General features: G+C 43.6%; 1 protein-coding gene across 2 annotated transcripts; it reads left to right on the forward strand.

Moving 5' to 3' along the window:
* Window positions 1-2977: 2977 nt before the first annotated feature.
* LOC121544291 (pancreatic secretory granule membrane major glycoprotein GP2-like) lies at window positions 2978-19381 on the forward strand. 2 transcript variants are annotated; one of them, XM_041854201.1, is made up of 9 exons: window positions 2978-3211; window positions 3980-4122; window positions 4356-4460; window positions 13323-13483; window positions 13805-13940; window positions 16935-17029; window positions 18077-18242; window positions 18529-18643; window positions 18976-19381. In XM_041854201.1, the coding sequence occupies exons 1-9, from the start codon at window positions 3124-3126 to the stop codon at window positions 19146-19148; spliced, it is 1182 nt and encodes a 393-aa protein (XP_041710135.1). In that variant the 5' UTR covers window positions 2978-3123; the 3' UTR covers window positions 19149-19381. The 2 variants fall into 2 exon arrangements, with proteins under 2 accessions (XP_041710135.1, XP_041710136.1); XM_041854202.1 differs by having other exon boundaries at window positions 4034-4122.
* The last annotated feature ends 1556 nt before the right edge of the window (window positions 19382-20937 follow it).

Raw genomic sequence — 20937 nt, forward strand, 5'->3', positions numbered from 1 at the left:
CCACCATGCTTCCTCAGCAGCGGCTACAGATGCCCACCATGCTTCCCCAGCAGGGACTACAGATGTCCACCATGCTTCCTCAGCAGGGGCTACAGATGTCCACCATGCTTCCTCAGCAGCGGCTACAGATGCCCACCATGCTTCCCCAGCAGGGGCTACAGATGTCCACCATGCTTCCTCAGCAGCGGCTACAGATGTCCACCATGCTTCCTCAGCAGGGGCTACAGATGTCCACCATGCTTCCTCAGCAGCGGCTACAGATGTCCACCATGCTTCCTCAGCAGGGGCTACAGATGCCCACCATGCTTCCTCAGCAGGGGCTACAGATGCCCACCATGCTTCCCCAGCAGGGGCTACAGATGTCCACCATGCTTCCTCAGCAGCGGCTACAGATGCCCACCATGCTTCCTCAGCAGGGACTACAGATGCCCACCATGCTCTAGATGTCCACCATGCTTCCCCAGCAGGGACTACAGATGTCCACCATGCTTCCTCAGCAGGGGCTACAGATGCCCACCATGCTTCCCCAGCAGGGCTACAGATGTCCACCATGCTTCCTCAGCAGGGGCTACAGATGTCCACCATGCTTCCCCAGCAGCGGCTACAGATACCCACCATGCTTCCCCAGCAGGGACTACGGATGTCCACCATGCTTCCCCAGCAGGGGCTACCACCACAGACGAGGATAAGCAGGCTCAAAGCTCAGCTCACACTGCATCCATCACACAGTGCTGATAGTAGACCAAGTCTTTCATTGGTAATAGACGTTCCACTTTTTACGTAGCTGTTCCAATTAAAAAAATTGAAAAAGCAAGCCTGTAAGTAAAGTAGTCGATATAACTTTGTGTCTTTTAAACTATTTAAAGTGAAATTGAATTTGGTCTCTTTAGATCTGTCTGTCTGGTACAGAATAGTTAGCTCACTTGTTACAGTAGATCATGTATTATCAGTTTGATTTCAGAAAATGTCTACAGAACAAGTATCATTATCAGTTATTGGACCTGTATCAACTCCACCAGACTGCTCATGACCATGAGATACCGGATAATATGACATCAAACATGCCCCTTCTTTAAATGTTGATATTCTGACTAGGGAAAACATTCCAGATGATGTAATCACTGTGGTGATTGGTTGAGGTATTTCCATCCCTTTTTAAAGAATAAAAGGCTGTCATAGGACAGTTGTCTGTTTTGAACCGGCTTCTTTTGTGCTATTATATGATGTTCATGTCAAACTCAGACAAGTTGTTAATGGCCTCGTTCGGCCATTGTAAAAGCTTGTAGGAAGGAAAGAAGCTGTCCTTTACATCATAAGTGGATTTTGTGAGTTTTGGGTGAATCTCATTTGTTGAGAGGATCCATTGAAGCTGGTTTTCTGGTGGGATAATGACAGACAATCATAGTCTAACTGTTCAACTAGCCTTATTTGCGAGACAAAAAAAAAACATGATTCTATGTACATAAAATTTCGCCTGTAAAATCAACTCGTAAAAAGTTAAATTTCCGAATAAAGAAATAGTACAATTGTCTTAAAATGTTCCTCATGTTCTAGCTTGCTTTGCAGTGCTCCTTGTCTGTTATAGCCTCACAGACACAGACACACACACACACACACACACACACACACACACACACACACACACACACACAAACACACACACAAACACACACAACGTTAGAGCATTGGCAGTGTCAGTGTACTGCCCTTGACTCGTCGGCAGGCCTTCTTTTCATCTCACAGTGTGCGTCCCAAATGGCACCCTATTCCCTATATAATGGACTACCTTTGACCAGAGCCTAATGTGTGCCCTGGTCAATTGTAGTGCACAATATAGGGCATAGGGTGCCATTTGGGACGTAGCCATTGACTGGGGTTCCCACACCAGTAAAGATTTCACCATGGCCTTTAGAAATGGACAAAAGACGGCAGACCACCCATGTACTATCGCCTCTGTTTGCATGTTAATGAGATGTACTATCGCCTCTGTTTACATGTTAATGAGATGTACTATCACCTCTGTTTACATGTTAATGAGATGTACTATCGCCTCTGTTTACATGTTAATGAGATGGACTATCGCATCTGTTTACATGTTAATGAGATGTACTATCACCTCTGTTTACATGTTAATGAGATGTACTATCGCCTCGGTTTACATGTTAATGAGATGTACTATCACCTCTGTTTACATGTTAATGAGATGTACTATCGCCTCTGTTTACATGTTAATGAGTTGATGTATGTAGTAAGACAACGTAGTTACGTAATTGTAAGATGTTTACTAAGAGGGCATCGCCGGCAACGGCCTAGTTGTATGGCTGCATATAGGGAATAGGGTGCCATTTGGGACACAAACTTATGCGTGTTACCTCGGACTCCCCTCGGTTCCCCCTATTCATGTGTGGAATCTCATTGTTGGTGGGGACATCATTCAGGCTGGGGTTTTAAAGGTCCAATGCAGCTGTTTTTTTTATATCTCAATATCAGTTCATTTCTGGGTAACAATTAAGTATCTTACTGTGATTGTTTTGCAATTCAAATGGTCAAAAAGAAACAAAAATAGCATCTTAGCAAAGAGCAATTTCTCAAGCAATAATTTTTGCTAGGACTATCTGGAGGGGTTTGAGTGGGGAGAGGAAAACTGAAAATTAGCTGTTATGGCAGAGAGGTTTGGAACTCTTTCTTATTGGTCTATTAAATATTACCGCATGGTGATGTCACCATGGAAGGCCAAAACTCCCTCCTACCAAAACAGGCTGAAATTTCAGATGGCCTTTTCAAACAGCTCTTACACTAAAAGAGCATTATCATCATTTTCAAAATGTCACATTATTATTCCATCCTCATAGTGTGGAAATATATAGAAAACACAGGAGAATCTAGTTTTTGACTGCACTGGGCCTTTAAGGTCTGAAGAGAGGGAAGGAAGGAGGTTAATTAAAGCTGTGTTTAGAGGGCTGCACTGAGAGGGGGGACTACGTCTGAACCTACACTGTGGTGAATAGCTCAGAAGATTCAAAGATCTGGGAGAAAGGGCCAAGAAGACAGGAGTCTAAGGTTTGGAGTGTCTGACAGTAGATACGCCAGAGAGAGAGAGAGAGAGAGAGAGCGCCTTTGAAGATGACACCTGCCAGTTTGGTGTTAGCCTGGTTCCTGCTCGCTGTGAGGACAGTCAACTCTACTGTGTATCTGGAGCATGAGGAGGAGGGTGAGTTCAGTTCACTTCAACACCACTGGGATCCAACTACTTCAGGGTTGCTATAATCCCCTGTTTTTTCCAGAAATTCTGGTTGCAGGATTTCTGGAATAAGCAGGGAATACGCTCCAAGCTTGAATTCTCTTCAACCAGGCCTTTTGATGAACAAGTGAATTTTGGGGACGTTTTCAGGAATTTTGCAACCCTATTCGTGAGCAAATCTTGAGTTGAATATCTGTTTTTTGGATCTGTTTGTTGATGTGGGTTTAATGTTGATGGATATTTTTCAACAATAAGAACCTGTTGAAATCTAGAGACCACATGTATTACAGAAGCATACCAGAAGCATCATGTTGTCACGGGGGAAACTGTTTGGAGTCTGTGATGGAACATGTAGGAGAACAGAATCTATAGATTTAACCTTGCCGTAACAATATTGATGTTGTCACATACTGTGTGGCAGTACAACATTCTTAAACAACTGCCCTTATAATAACTGTAATAAACGGTATAGTTGCACATATTGAGTTACAGTGTAATACATTTAAAACTCCATTCAACAGATTTAATGCTATCTAATTTTACGTTATGATATTTCATGTGATTTCATGTTCTGTGATTTCATGTGATGTTATGTGATTTCATCTTATCCGATTTCATGTTCTGTGATTTCATGTGATGTTATGTGATTTCATCTTATCTGATTTCATGTTCTGTGATTTCATGTGATGTCATGTGATTTCATCTTATCTGATTTCATGTTCTGTGATTTCATGTCAGGGTCAGGGGGACAGGATGTATTTGTAGTCCCTCTGACTCCTTCCTCTCGCCTAGAGCTGAATGAAACTGTCCTCTGCACCAATGACCTGATGGAGGTGGTCATTCCCAGTGCCTTCTTCCTCAACAAAGTGCCACCCGTTTATGTAAGTTCCGTTTCACCTAGAATTAATATTACTTTATAATGCAGCTTCATTACCATTCATCTACTGTTTAATGTGGTATTATAGATTACTGCCTGTGTGTTGTGATGTGCTGTGCTGTGTCATATTGTGCAATATCTTGCTCTAGTAATCTCAGCACCCAAAACCAAATCACAATTTTAATATTAGGCTGTCACGTGGGTCTACTGCAACTCTCTAGTAATCCCCTCTCTTAGGTCTGGGATTTGCACCTAAATGACCTAGAATGCCGTGGTGTTGAGATTGAAGATGACTACGTCTTCAGCATCAAGACTAATCTCTCTGACTGTGGGACAATCATGGTAAAACTGAGTTTTTCCCCGTAGACATGCCCTTTCATTTCAGCGGCATTGCCTTGCAATTCTGTAATGATTGCTTTGGGAGATTTACATTTACTTGTGTACGCCAACTATGAAGGATTTAAATCCGTAAAGTAAACAAAGTAGTAACCTTTGTCATTCAGAGCTACCCAGACAAAGTAGAAAGACATTAGTACCAGGAACATAGAGATAAACTACAGTTGGGATTCCTTTCACCAGTTACATAAAATCCCCATCACAGTAAATTACCTAATTTTACGATGCACTTCTGTCATACTGAGCTCTGGCCTCCCATCTGGTGTAGTATTGTAGAACCTCCCTGCAATGGTTTGTGTGAGCTAAATGAGAGTTTGGATGCACGCAATGCTTAAAATGACTAGCGTAAATAACACCTCTTGTTTTCCTTTATAAGTTACATATACACTCACCGGCCAGTTTAATAGGTACACCCATCTAGTACCAGGTCGGACCCTACTTTGCCTCCAGAACAGCCTGAATTCTTCGGGGCATGGATTCTACAAGCTGTCGGAAATGTTCCACAGGGATGTTGGTCCATGCTGAAGCGATGGCATCACGCAGTTGCTGCAGATTGGACGGTGGTACATTCATGCTGCGAACAGCCTGTTCCATCTCATCCCAAAGATGCTCTTTTGGGTTTGGTCAGCAACAGTGTTCAGATACGCTGTGGCGTTCAATCATTGCTCAATTGGTATCAAGGGACCTAACGAGTGCCAGGAAAATATTCCCCACACCAGTACACCACCGCCACCAGCCTGTACCATTGACACCAGGCAGGATGGGTCCATGGTCTCATGCTGCTTATGCCAAATCCTGACCCTGCCATCAGCATGACGCAACAGGAACTGGGATTCGTCGGACCAGGCAATGATTTTCCACTCCTCTATAGTCCAGTGTTGGTGATCACATGCCTACTGGAGACGCTGATAGTAGTGAAACCCGGTGTGGTAATCTGCTGTAATAGCCCATTCGTGACAATGACCGACAAGTTGTGCATTCTGAGATGCCGTTCTGCACACCACTGTTGTACTGCGCCGTTATTTGTCTGTTTGTGGCCAGCCTGTTAGCTTGCACGATTCTTGCCATTCTCATTCGACATCTCTCATCAACGACCTGTTTTCGCCCAGAGGACTGCTGCTGACTGGATGTTTTTTGTTTGTCGCACCATTCTCGGTAAACCCTAGACACTGTCGTGCGTGAAAAGCCCAGAAGTGTGGCCGTTTTTGAGATACTGGAACCGGCGCGCCTGGCACCGACGATCCTACCACGCTCAAAGTCGCTTAGGTAATTCGTTTTTCCCATTCTAACATTCAATCGAACAGTAACTGAATGCCTCGATGCCTGTCTGCCACGTGACTCACAGCAATCCATTTTCGTGAATGGGGTGGTGTACCTCAGATATCAGCTTCCTGCACTGTAATAATCTCATAATCTGTAGAACGAGAGAGGGAGAGACACATAGAGAGAGAGAGAGAGAGAGTAAGAGAGTGAGACAGAGAACGAGAGAGGGAGGGATAAGTAGCCTATTAGAAAATGGGAGTGTTGTTCCTCCCCAGAGCCACTGGACTTCATTCAAAGCAGCAAGGATGGGTGGGAGCTTGAAGCTCTAAATTATCAGGTTTACATGGTAATGAGGAGCGTGTTTTCAGACCTGCTGAATAGCCAGGCTATAAATCTTTTTTTAGTTTGTTTTTTAGACAATAGACAATAGACATAGACAAAGACAATAGACAACTTAACAATTCACAGACATGGATCCACTAAACTAGACATGACGTTGGCTGGGACTTAACGCCCAACCTTCAACATAAAGAAAAAAAGCTGAATAAAGACAAAACTTCAACTCAGACGTACATACATTTCAACAAACATTAATGACATCATACTTGCTCAGACCTGTTCCCACAGTATTCACACCTATCTTGTTTGTTCTCATAATAACATACTGTTTTCACTTTTCATCCATTGGTTATTTCTAGTGCTTGTAATTTTATGCCATACGGCTTCAAATTGTTCTATTTAGTTTCTTTCTGTAGCCCGCATTTTTTCAATATTTAAATAATACTGCATTTGATTCCAGTGTCTTAACGATGGAGGATCTGATCATTCGATTTCCAGTTAATAAGTAATGTTTTTCCAAAATGATTGCAGAGAAAAGCATTATCCAACCCATTGGGTATCTCACTGCATGTCCACATGCCATGTCTTGAAAAATGCAGATAGACGGATTAAAGGTAAACTTAAATTGTAAAACTTCTGACAGCTAACCGTCTACCTCCAACCATAACGTTTTTACTTTATAGCATTCCTAGAAAGCATGCATTATTGAGTCATTATTTGTTTTACACTTAAGACATGACTCTGCCGTTGTGCTGTAGAATTTGTGGATTTTGTCTCTTGTATAATACATTCTGTACATTATTTTATACTGGATTTAACTGTAATTTCGTTAAGTTATGTTCCAACACTCCCTCCATCTTGTGCCAATTTCAGTTCTTTTTCGGTCATGGTTCGAATAGTACATTTTTTTAAAGAGATTGTCAGTTAGATCGGCTCTCTGCAAGGTTTGGTATTTCTTACCTATCACATGAGTATCTTTTTCTGACTCAAATAGGATTCCCTCAACATTGCTCTGATTTCAGATCTAAATTGTATTATATAAAACTTGTAATTGAAAATATATTTGAAAATGTCTACATTGGTCACTCCAAATTGCTTTTTAATTCTGTCATGGAAATAAATGGTCTTTCCTATTACCCAATAAGTCATTTACGGTTTCTATACCTTTAGTTTTCCATGTGGACCAATTTATCTGTGAATTCTGAAAAGTTATAAAATTATTTTTCCATAGGGGTGTGTTTTTAGGGAGTGATATTGGTTCTTGTAGAATCCGTTTCATTTTAACTATATTAATGTTCTTAGCTTTATCCTTTGAAAACAGACACATTAGAAGATTCTGGGGATGAACATGCGCATCTTCAATATGTAAGCTACCCATTGTTCCTCTTTTGTGCATTTATCAATCAATCACATTTATTTATAAAGCCCTTTTTACATCAGCAGATGTCACAAAGTGCTATACAGAAACCGAGCCTAAAACCCCAAACAGCAAGCAATGCAGATGTAGAAGCACGGTGGCTAGGAAAGACTCCCTAGAAAGGCAGAAACCTAGGAAGAAACCTAGAGAGGAACCAGGCTCTGAGGGGTGGCGCAAGTAAAAGCCTTGGGTGGCGAATTAATACAATTCCAAGTCTGGAAGGTTAAAACCACCCTCAGACGTAAAACTTGCCTTTGGCACACTTTGTAGTCCCGCCGTTTATAATCCTCCCAGCCTGGTCTCATACGGTTGCAGCAGTAGTACAGCTCTGAGGATCATTTTAATTTGGTGTGGTATAAATCTGTACTCAAGACCACGAGTGTCATTGTGACGCTTGCTTAGAATGCACAAATGCTTTTCTTGTAAAGCGAGCGAAATGTTAACACAGCTTAGTGGGGGGGGGGGTGGAATCTCTCCCTCTCTCTCTCTACCCTCGCAGTAGTTTTACAAGGGTCAAGCTCTAGCATACCAGCCCTAGTGAAAGTAGTAAGCCTACTTTTCCTTTGGGATTAGAAGCTGTTTGGGAAAAGAAGGGAATGCCATAGTTAAGAAACATGCCTTCTTTTCACCTTGAGAGGTAGGAACAGACCCTCTTAAACCCCACTGACAGGACCGGAGAGATACAGACAGGACCGGAGAGGTACAGACAGGACCGGAGAGGTAGAGACAGGACCGGAGAGGTACAGACAGGACCGGAGAGATACAGACAGGACCGGAGAGGTACAGACAGGACCGGAGAGGTACAGACAGGACCGGAGAGATACAGACAGGACCGGAGAGGTACAGACAGGACCGGAGAGGTACAGACAGGACCGGAGAGAGTACAGACAGGACCGGAGAGGTACAGACAGGACCGGAGAGGTACAGACAGGACCAGAGAGGTACAGACAGGACCGGAGAGGTACAGACAGGACCGGAGTGGTACAGACAGGACCAGAGTGGTACAGACAGGACCAGAGAGGTACAGACAGGACAAGAGAGGTACAGACAGGACCAGAGAGGTACAGACAGGACCAGAGAGGTACAGACAGGACCAGAGAGGTACAGACAGGACCAGAGAGGTACAGACAGGACCAGAGAGGTACAGACAGGTAACGAGTCTCTGGTCCACATTTTAAAAGTTAAATGATCTAATTAGAAATAAATTGGATTTGAAGATCTTGTCGTCCATTATCATTGTGGTCTCTCCGTCTGTCAAGATGAGTTTGTTAATGAAACATTTATAAGAACCCAAGGTCAGTGAGTATTTTTCCTACAGAGTAGTTAAGACATTAGTTTCTCTCTCGTTGTGTCCCAAATGGCACCCTACCCCCTATATACAGTAGTGCACTACTTATGACCAGAGCCCCTGTTCAAAAGTAGTGCACTATATAGGGAATAGGGTGCCATTTGGGACACAGCCTCTGTGGGCCAGACATAGTGAGTGGTAGGCCCAGTGGGGGGCTATGTATTTACCCTGGTGTTATTAAGTCTGGACAGTAAGGGCAAGGGTCAATTCATCCTTCTCAATGGCCATGGGACCAGTCGTCCTCAACACGGATCCGAACACAACCCTGTCACACCTTTTCATCCAACCCCTCTTTATGGTTTCTGCCTACGTCAGTAGTCGGCTACTAAACATTTCAACTGTACTACTCACACCTTCTTCAGTCACAGTAAATCACAGGTGTGCTGCCTGCTGTACATAGGTAGGGGCTCTGTTTGGGGAAAGAGTCATCTTGGAACCCAGAACCAAATCTTGCGTGGACTGGCCAGCTACTCAATTTAACATTTATGTGAACAGTCTTGTCACACGAGACTAAGGAAAGAGTTTGCTAAAGAGGAATGGCTTTTAATAATATAATAATATATGCCATTTAGCAGACGCTTTTATCCAAAAGGGACTTACACATACATTTGGTGAATGTAGCAGGGTTTGTGACGTGTTTGTGATGAGAATACTGTTCATAGACTACAGTCAGCGTTCAACACCATTGTCCCCTCCAAGCTCATCACCAAGCTAGGGACCCTGGGACTGAACCCCCTCCCTCTGCAACTGGATCCTGGACTTCCTGACGGGCCGACCCCAGGTGGTGAGAATAGCCAACAACACCTCCGCCATGCTGACCCTCAGGGGTGTGTGCTTAGTCCCCTCCTGTATTCCCTTTTCACCATCATCAAGTTTGCTGACGACACGATGGTGGTAGGCCTGATCACTGACGGCAATGAGACAGCCTACAGGGTGGACGTCAGAGACTTAGCAGTATGGTGACAGGCCAACAACCTCTCCCTCAAAGTCAGCAAGACCAAGGAGCCGATCGTGGACTATAGGAGAAAGAGGGGAGAGCACGCCTCCATCCACATCGACGGGGCTGTTGTGGAACAGGTTGAGAGCTTCAAGTTCCTTGGCGTCCACATCACTAAGAACTTAACATGGTCCGCACACAATGGCACAGTCATGGCCACTTCCCCCTCAGAAGGCATGGGCCCTCGTATCCTCAAAAGCATCCTGACTGGCTGCATCACTGCTTGGTATGGCAAATGCACCGCCCTTGACTGCAAAGCGCTACAGAGGGTGGTGCGGACAGCCCAGTACATCACTGGGGCCGAGCTCCTTGCCATCCAGGACCTCTATATCAGGCGGTGACAGAGGAAGGCCCGAAAAACTCGGCTACCGTCTGGCAAACGGTACCGGAGCATCGGCTCTCGGATCAACAGGCTCCGAGACAGCTTCTATTCCCAAGCCAATTAATGGTACCCAAACAATCTGCACTGACTCTATCTTGCACTGACCCTATGCACACTCACTAGACTATACACTGAGTATACCAAGCATTAACACTTCCTAATGAAGAGTTGCATCCCCCCTTTTGCCCTCAGAACAGCCTCAAGGTGTTGAAAGCTTTCCACAGGGATGCTGGCCCATGTTGACTCCAATGCTTCCCACAGTTGTGTCAAGTTGGCTGGATGTCCTTTGGGTGGTGGACCATTCTTGATACACACAGGAAACTGTTGAGCATGAAAAACCCAGCAGCGTTGCAGTTCTTGACACAAACTGGTGCGCCTGGCACCTACTACCATACCCCGGTCAAAGGCACTTAAATATTTTGTCTTGTCCATTCACCCTCTGAATGGCACACATACACAATCCATGTCTCAATTGTCTCAAGGCTTGATACCTTGACTTTGTTGTCCTTAAGCCATTTTGCCACAACTTTGGAAGTATGCTTGGTCATTGTCCATTTGGAAGACCCATTTGCGACCAAGCTTTAACTTCCTGACTGATGTCTTGAGATGTTGCTTCAATATATCCACATAATTTCCCTTCCTCATGATGCCATCTATTTTGTGAAGTGCACCAGTCCCTCCTGCAGCAAAGCACCCACACAGCATGATGCTGCCACCCCCGTGCTTCACGGTTGGGATGGTGTTCTTCGGCTTGCAAGCCATCCCCTTTTTCCTCCAAACATAACGATGGTCATTATGGCCAAACAGTTCTATTTTTGTTTCATCAGACCAGAGGACATTTCTCCAAAAAGTACGATCTTTGTCCCCATGTGCAGTTGCAAACCGTAGTCTGGCTTTTTTATGGCGGTTTGGATCAATGGCTTCTTCCTTGCTGAGTGGCCTTTCAGGTTATGTCGATATAGGACTCTTTTTACTGTGGATATAGATACTTTTGTACCTGTTTCCTCCAGCATCTTCACAAGGTCCTTTGCTGTTGTTCTGGGATTGATTTGCACTTTTCGCACCAAAGTACGTTCATCTCTAGGAGACAGAACGCGTCTACTTCCTGAGCGGTATGACGGCTGCGTGGTCCCATGGTGTTTATACTTGAGTACTATTGTTTGTACAGATGAACGTGGTACTTTCAGGCATTTGGAAATTGCTCTCAAGGATGAACCAGACTTGTGGAGATCTACCATTTTTTTCTGAGGTCTTGGCTGATTTCTTTTGATTTTCCCATAATGTCAGGCAAAGAGGCACTGAGTTTGAAGGTGGGCCTTGAAATACATCCACAGGTACACCTCCAATTGACTCAAATGATGTCAATTAGCCTATCAGAAGCTTCTAAAACCATGAAATCATTTTCTGGAATTTTCCATGCTGTTTAAGGGCACAGTCAACTTAGTGTATGTAAACTTCTGACCCACTGGAATTGTGATACAGTGAATTATAAGTGAAATAATCTGTCTGTAAACAATTGTTGGAAAAATTACTTGTGTCATGCACAAAGTAGATGTCCTAACCGACTTGCCAAAACTATAGTTTGTTAACTAGAAATTTGTGGAGTGGTTGAAAAACAACTTTTAATGACTCCAACCTAAGTATATGTAAACTTCTGACTTCAACTGTAGCTCCACATTGATCTGGTACTGGTGCTTCCTGTATATAGCTCCACATTGATCTAGTACTGGTACTTCCTGTATATAGCTCCACATTGATCTAGTACTGGTGCTTCCTGTATATAGCTCCACATTGATCTAGTACTGGTGCTTCCTGTATATAGCTCCACATTGATCTAGTACTGGTGCTTCCTGTATATAGCTCCACATTGATCTAGTACTGGTGCTTCCTGTATATAGCTCCACATTGATCTAGTACTGGTGCTTCCTGTATATAGCTCCACATTGATCTAGTACTGGTGCTTCCTGTATATAGCTCCACATTGATCTAGTACTGGTGCTTCCTGTATATAGCTCCACATTGATCTAGTACTGGTGCTTCCTGTATATAGCTCCACATTGATCTAGTGCTGGTGCTTCCTGTATATAGCTCCACATTGATCTAGTACTGGTGCTTCCTGTATATAGCTCCACATTGATCTAGTACTGGTGCTTCCTGTATATAGCTCCACATTGATCTAGTACTGGTGCTTCCTGTATATAGCTCCACATTGATCTAGTACTGGTGCTTCCTGTATATAGCTCCACATTGATCTAGTACTGGTGCTTCCTGTATATAGCTCCACATTGATCTAGTACTGGTGCTTCCTGTATATAGCTCCACATTGATCTAGTACTGGTGCTTCCTGTATATAGCTCCACATTGATCTGGTACTGGTACTCCCTGTATATAGCTCCATTCTTGTGTATTTTATTTTATTTCTCGTGTTACTATTTTTACTATTATTTGTAGCCCTTTCCTGTAGTCAAATGACATAGTGGACTCATGGGTGGAATGTATATTTTTCATAATTTTATAATCAGTAAAAACATTTGTTTTTTTAACTCCATGTCAAACGGTTTTGTTATATTTCAGTCTTCTGTGATGTATATAAAGTGTAATATTGGGATGCAAACTCAAAATTGAATACATTTAAACTCTATATCTGACATGGTACAGGTGCCTTCTTTTTTAAAGACCATAACTATGTGTTTGAGGTGTATACTTTTGTTTTAAAGTAGATTTGTTTAAGACTACCAAGAAACACTCTGTGTGACCCTGATTTAGCCCAATACAGTAAAAGGTTAAACTGTGCATCGTTGGGAAGGTCTTGTAAGCAAGCATTTAATGGTAAAGTCTACACAAGTACACCAAATTCTATTTTATTTGTGTTGCGTGCATCATGGTTATCAATCTCCAGTTACTTCCTAAGTGACTCATTTAGCTGTGGAATAATGTACCAAGCCAGCCAATGCATCACGTTTTGTCTGACTGACCACCTGCCTCATAGACTTATAGGTCAGCCCTCATAACCTTCATATTTCCTTGACACTGTTGTTTTTCTGACATCCTACTCATTCTAGGCGTCGGATGAAACACATATTATGTTCATAAACACCATACGCAACAACGACTTGGATGTCGTCACGAGGAACTACATAAACATCACGTTTGTCTGCCGCTACCCAATAAACTACATGGTCCAGCAGCCCAATGGGGAAAACATGATCAGAGTGGATGTCAAGTAAGATATCTAGCTAAGGGTTAAAAAAAAAAGTTCATTAACGCATGGTTTAAACGGTATTTTACAATTGTTCACACAGTCTTAATTGGCCAAAACATCTGATCTAAAAGATGAATGTTTTATGTTCTATGTGGAGCTTACAGTTTGTAGAAAACATCAATCCAATCACCTCTAAGATCTCTGTTGGACGATCCTAACTTCCACTTAAGTCGAATTTTCACTTTAGTCGTTCATGTAAAAAATTTGACTTTAGTGGAAGTTAGGATTCTTGTATCTGTAACTCGAGCACTGCATCTATACAATCTATACAATTCTCTCCAGGACCATCACTCTGAACACAGAAGATGGGAACTTCTCTGTGTCCATGTTGCTTTATAAAGACGAGGACTTTGAGGACAAGTGGACCACTGTGCCCTCCCTGACCCTGGACGACAACATCTACGTTAAAGTGTTGATGGTAAAGGTCACAATGTGATTTCATTCTGTTTGATTCAGTGGCATGTACCTGTTTTCTGTTCTATCTTTTCTTAGTGCCATTGCAACCACACTTGGCACCATCACACAGTCTTCTTAGGAATGGTGTTGTTGAAATATGAAATCAGAACTGATCATGTAAAGATAACCAGCAGATATTTAGTTAGGCTAGTTAACTGAAATACCAACAAATGTGGTGTGACTTACTGTACAGCTTTTGAATGATCAAAAACAGACCCTATAATCTGTGGAAGCTTACTGTGTCTGAGCTGTTTCTGCTTCTTGCTGGATAAAGATAAGCACCTTTAGTGTGTGTTGAGCTGAATGACCAGTCTTTGGCCCTGACCATAGACATAGGCTGCGTCCCAAATGGCACCATATTCCCTACATAGTGCACTACTTTTTTTTTACCAGGGCACATAGGGCACTATATAGGGAATAGGGTGCCATTTGGGACAAAACCCCAGTCTTTGGACATGACCATACACATACAGTACTTGTCAGATAGGGCGTTGCCGGGAAGGTAGCCTAGTGATTAAGAGCGTTGGGCCAGTATCCGAAAGGTCGCTGGTTTGAATCCCCGAGCCGGCTAGGTGAAAATCTGCCGTTGTGCCCTTGAGCAAGGCACTTAACCCTAATTGCTCCTGTAAGTCACTCTGGATAAGAGCATCTGCTAAATGACCAAAATGTAAAGTATATTGGCCCTGACACTAGACCTTGTGGGCAGCTAATCAACTACTCAGTCTGTGACAGACTGGACAGTAATGTGAGTGCCGCTGCTCTTGATTCTCTCTAATCTCTGCTGTTATCACAGGCTGCTATCACTGCTCTGCTCTGCTGTTATCACTGCTCTGACCCCCTGCCTCTCTGCTGCTATCACTGCTCTGACCCCCTGCCTCTCTGCTGCTATCACTGCTCTGACCCCCTGCCTCTCTGCTGCTATCACTGCTCTGACCCCCTGCCTCTATCACAGGCTGTTATCACTGCTCTGACCCCCTGCCTCTATCACAGGCTACTATCACTGCTCTGACCCCCTGCCTCTATCACAGGCTGCTATCACTGCTCTGACCCCCTGCCTCTATCACAGACTGCTATCACTGCTCTGACCCCCTGCCTCTATCACAGGCTGTTATCACTGCTCTGACCCCCTGCCTCTATCACAGGCTGCTATCACAGCTCTGACCCCCTGCCTCTATCACAGACTGTTATCACTGCTCTGACCCCCTGCCTCTATCACAGGCTGCTATCACTGCTCTGACCCCCTGCCTCTCTGCTGCTATCACTGCTCTGACCCCCTGCCTCTCTGCTGTTATCACTGCTCTGACCCCCTGCCTCTCTGCTGTTATCACTGCTCTGACCCCCTGCCTCTCTGCTGCTATCACTGCTCTGACCCCCTGCCTCTCTGCTGCTATCACTGCTCTGACCCCCTGCCTCTATCACAGGCTGCTATCACTGCTCTGACCCCCTGCCTCTATCACAGGCTGCTATCACTGCTCTGACCCCCCTGCCTCTATCACAGGCTGTTATCACTGCTCTGACCCCCTGCCTCTATCACAGGCTGCTATCACTGCTCTGACCCCCTGCCTCTATCACAGGCTGCTATCACTGCTCTGACCCCCTGCCTCTATCACAGGCTGCTATCACTGCTCTGACCCCCTGCCTCTATCACAGACTGCTATCACTGCTCTGACCCCCTGCCTCTATCACAGGCTGCTATCACTGCTCTGACCCCCCTGCCTCTATCACAGGCTGTTATCACTGCTCTGACCCCCTGCCTCTATCACAGGCTGCTATCACTGCTCTGACCCCCTGCCTCTATCACAGGCTGCTATCACTGCTCTGACCCCCTGCCTCTCTGCTACTATCACTGCTCTGACCCCCTGCCTCTATCACAGGCTGCTCTGCATACTAACTACAACTTGGACTCTAGTTCTCTCGCTCTCCCTCTCTATTTCTCCCCACAGTACCTCTATCCTATCTCAATTCAATTCAATGTGCTTTATTGGCATGGGAAACATGTTTACATTGCCAAAGCAAGTGAAATAGTTAATAAACAAAAACACAATTCTCAGAAATTAACAGTAAACATTACATTCACAAAAGTTTCAAAATAATAGAGACATTTCAAATGCTATGGCCATGTACAGTGTTTTAACAATGTGCAAATAGTTGAAGTACGAAAGGGGGCAGACGTTTTGATCAAGAGAGACCTTTAGAAAATATGCAAATGTTCTCTAACACTAAACACACAAATATGTATTTTACAATTATAAGGAAGGTGAAATCTTATAGTTAGTCATTTTATAATTTGATTATGCTGTATTTAGAAAGCACATAAGTGATTTCAAGCCTTTTTGTTGAATGGGAAATATATCATATAACATCTTTTATATTTTCATCATATTTGTACTATGTAATTAAGCTTGTGTCCTCAAAAGTGACTACACTTCAGTAATTGATAACTATTTTTACCAGAAAGGTGATATTTGAACCTTTCTTGGAGTATGCCGCATTACTAGTTATTGTTTATGGCCCTCATGATAAATAATTACTTTTGGGGATTACGTAGATTACATTTTAGTTTACATTTGGTTACATTTAACTGGTTAACCGGTATCCTCCCATCTACACTGATTGAAGTGGGGCTCTGTGGGGTCTGTTGTGTTTGTGAACAGAGCCCCAGGACCAGCTTGCTTAGGGGACTCTTCTCCAGGATCATCTCTCTGTAGGTGATGGCTTTGTTATGGAAGGTTTGGGAATCGCTTCCTTTTAGGTGGTTGTAGAATTGAACAGCTCTTTTCTGGATTTTGATAATTAGCGGGTATCGTCCTAATTCTGCTCTGCATGCAGTATTTGGTGTTTTACTCTCTCTCTGTTGACCTGGTCAAAATATTTAATGACTGCAGGCCTGAGGCACCTCTTTGTGTGTGTGTGTGTGTCACTGATTGCAGTCTCGGTTTGTCTCGCTCTCACTTAGATACCGGCTCATCTTTTGCTGCGTGTGGAGAGGTGCTGGGCTACCCCAACCAACGACCCATACAGTAACATCCAATACACCTTCATCAAGGACAGGTCTGTTCAAAGAGAAGTTCAACATTATATCACTGTGCATTATAAGCCCCTCTCAGCACATCTTGCTTTAAGTTTCATTCAGTTTATTGTTATTCATAAATGTGTTATGGAGGCCTATCTAAATGTATATTTTTGCAGTGTCACACTTTCAACCACATTTGACACCAGCACACAGTCCTCTGGGAATGGCGTTGTTGAATTATGAAATAAGAGCTGCTGAATTGCTTAGACAAGAGACCCGGGGTGACACAACAACTTCAGACCCCTGTCTCATGACACTGTCTGAGGCCATATAGATTTCAGACCCCTGTCACATGACTCGGGCCCTGTCTGATGCCGCATTCATGTCATGTCGGAAACTCAGACATTTCCAACTTGCTTACTCGTGGTAGAAAGATGATGTCCGAGTTTCCCAATTGTCATATATGTATATATATATATAAGTATCAGAATCAACCAATAGGAAGCTCTACGCAACTAACTTACGTTTATTTTAAATCTGAGGTCCCGAGTGTTCGACATGATATGAACACGGCATCAGCCATATGCATTTCAGCTCAACAACTGTGCATGTCCTTGACAACCAGGAGGTATGTTGTACTGTTAGCAACAGCACAGCAATGACTTGCACAAGGACTTTTGTTTACTACGTCTGAGGAGAAAACACTTAGGAGGATCTGTCTTGTCATTCCAAGAATACTAAATGTTAATGTGTTTGCATTGCCATTATGAAAGATGGATATGTCACAATAGCAAAGTGCTCTGCTCTTACATTGGCATGTGTTCAATGAAAACAAGCGACTATAGATTCCTCGTCTGGTTTTTGTATCAGCTGTTGGAATAGTTTACCAGGTATTATAGGATTTTAATGGATTTCCCTGAGTTTTATTAACCAACACATTCTAAAATGTATGATATCTTATTCAATGGTAGCACATGCTGCCTCTGATACTGATACGATCCATTGCCTGCTTTGTCTGCCTGCTCTCTCTCTCTTTCTCTCCTTCTCTCTCTCTTTCTCTGGCTCTCTCTCTCGGCCTGTCTCAGCTGCCCCGTTTTGTCAAACGAACCGTTGACAGTGCTGAAGAATGGACAGGGGCCAGATGCTATGTTCAGGATACAAATGTTCAAGTTCGTGGGCAGCTCTTACAAGAATGTGTTTCTCCACTGCAATGTTCAGATCTGTCACAACACACCTGGGGTCTGTCAGCCTGTGAGTGATCCCTCCTCCTTTCTTCATAATGATGATGCTCACTGGCTCCTTCAAACCCTAGTTTATAGTAAGGTCCTAACTGCTGTCATAAAAGAGAGAACGAAAAACACTTCTTTTTTTGCATTCCTAATATTACAATTAATTATCATTTTGGAAAATGTAAAACAACAAGTAAATATGGTAATGAGACTGGGTAATAATCCTGTAATTAAACTATATATTTGCTTGCTGTACCTTAATATTTCTCCCTAATTTCTATCATTGATTACTACCATCCATTTAACAGAACTGTTCTGGTGAGGATAACAATGGGCGGATGAGAAGGGATGTCACTACGGCCCATACAGTATCTTATGGACCAATCAGGCGACGTCTGCTTGAGAGTGACCAACCCAGCCTGAGTAAGTCTCCCAATAAAGGCTCTTTATTTACCATGACCAACATACTGTACTGGGTCGTGTTCAGTAGACATAAAACATTTTGTGTTAGAGTGAAACAGGGAGGTACGTTGCAGATAGAAATGCCATGATAGAGTCGACATGATTCCTTATTCTACATGCCAGAGAGGCATGTTTGTTCTTCATAACATATTTCTATCTGAACGTTCCAAAATGTTGTGTCCTGCTGAACGCACCCCAGCTCATTTATGTTTTCTGTTTTAAAATATTTTGCTAAGCTGTGCCCTACTGAATATGTCCCTGCATCTCTGACTGATCGATCTCTTGCCCTGCAGATTCTGGTGTGCCCTCGGTGGAGACCTTTGCCCTGGCAGGCCTGCTAGCGGTCCTGCTGCTGATCACTGGAGTGTTTGGGAGGCTGTGGCTGCGAACCAGACGCTCCTACCCAGCACAGGAGACTCAGCTCACCCTGTCCAACATACACCACAATGCAGAAGTGGCCTCCTGAACTAACCCAGCAGTCCAAGCTATGAGAACTGATCTGAACCGGTGCACTCAGACACACAAATTAATGCATGCACAGGCATGCACGCACATGCACACATAAACACACATTACATTTCTGCATAAGGAAAGCGGAAAGTATGAATTGACTGTAGTTTTGTGTGTAAATAAAATCTCACTGTAGAAATTAAGAGGGATTTTGAAGATGTGATATGAAAATAAAAACTCTGCACGGAGTTTTCTGTGTTTTTTATAGAGAAAAAATGAAGGTATTTCAAAGAGCTGTTTGTCTTGTTTTGTACGCTTTGTACAAAATAATAAAATGCAGGACGACAGGATATTTATAAACGTACCTCTTTATTAACTAGCTATAACGTGCATGTCCATGTGTCTCTGGCCATGATCATCTTAGAATGACCTCACCACCTGGGTGGTCTTAACCAATCATTGCACAGTATGATGCATCCAATTACAATTCAGTATGGTGACACATATGAATATTACATCCCCCTTCTTTTAAAAAAAAGAAAAAATATGTGGAACAATAAAGCGTTTCTTTTGAATATATGCTCTGTAGTTTGAACTCGAGGTAAGTAACCATTTAAACTGCACCAACTGCATCAACATAACAGACAAACAATGATTCAGCATATTGTTATTTTTAGAACAAATATTTCTCAGCAACTCAGCTTTTCACTGTAGCAATGACATCTCAACATATCAAACAAATACAATACCAAAGCATTTCAAGTTAACTTTCAATAACAAGTTTACAGTCTGGAAACTCTTTTAGGGCAGCGATCCGCCTACACCCTTTGACATTTCACAGGTCTAGGACAGCTCTAGGCTTGACCTCTCTTCCTGACCTTGTGTGATATGAAGCTGAGCATGCTTCTGTGTCAGTCAACAGTTCTTGTGGTGTTGCAGGTAAGTATGGTGTATGTTGTGTTGTGTCTGTGTTTAGTCCATCCCGTTCTCTTTCAGGGGAACAGTTCATCTCGTCAGTGTGTTGTTCTTTTGTGTTCAGTAGGTGACGACGATTGCGGCGGTACACCGCTCCTTCTGCGGTGCGAACGTGATATGAACGTTCAGTGTCAGCTGGTTGGATGACGACTGCTGGCTTCCAGTAGCCATGCTCCTGGATTCTAACTGACTCTCCGTCGTTCAGTGGTGGCAGTGGTCTGGCTGACCTGTCGTAGTATCGCTTTTGCTGTTGCTGTCTCTGTGCACGTTTTGCATGCACTTCCTTGTAGCTGACGACCTCAGGTTGCAGCTGCTGGTTGGTGCTGGGGAGGATTGAGCGAAGTCTGCGGCTCATCAACAGCTGGGCTGGTGATTTGAAGTTGTCAACTGGAGTGTTGCGGTATTCAAGGAGACTGAGGTAGGGGTCTCTCTTGTCTGCTTTTGCTTTGTCCATGAGTGATTTAGCGATCTGCACAGATTTTTCAGCAAGGCCATTACTTTGAGGGTAATGTGGGCTTTTGATAGCCTTGTTCAAGTCTCTTGGGTCGAGACATACTCTGAGCTTGCCTGTCCGTGGTTTCTCCACCACCACTAACGCGTTGACCCAATCCGTCGGTTCTGTAACCTTGGTGACGATGTCAGATTGCTCCATGCTCTCCAACTCTTTCTTCAGACGGGCGCGGAGAGCAAGTGGAATCTTTCTCGGTGGGTAGATCACAGGGGTTGCGTCTGGGTTAAGGTGAATGGTACATTCTCCTGGGAATAGTCCTATTCCTGTAAAAACATCAGCAAACTCCTCCATGACATTCTCTATCTCTACTGGTGCTGTC

This window comes from Coregonus clupeaformis, chromosome 29 (genome assembly GCF_020615455.1).
Source record: "Coregonus clupeaformis isolate EN_2021a chromosome 29, ASM2061545v1, whole genome shotgun sequence".
In the NCBI taxonomy this organism is placed as follows: domain Eukaryota; kingdom Metazoa; phylum Chordata; class Actinopteri; order Salmoniformes; family Salmonidae; genus Coregonus; species Coregonus clupeaformis.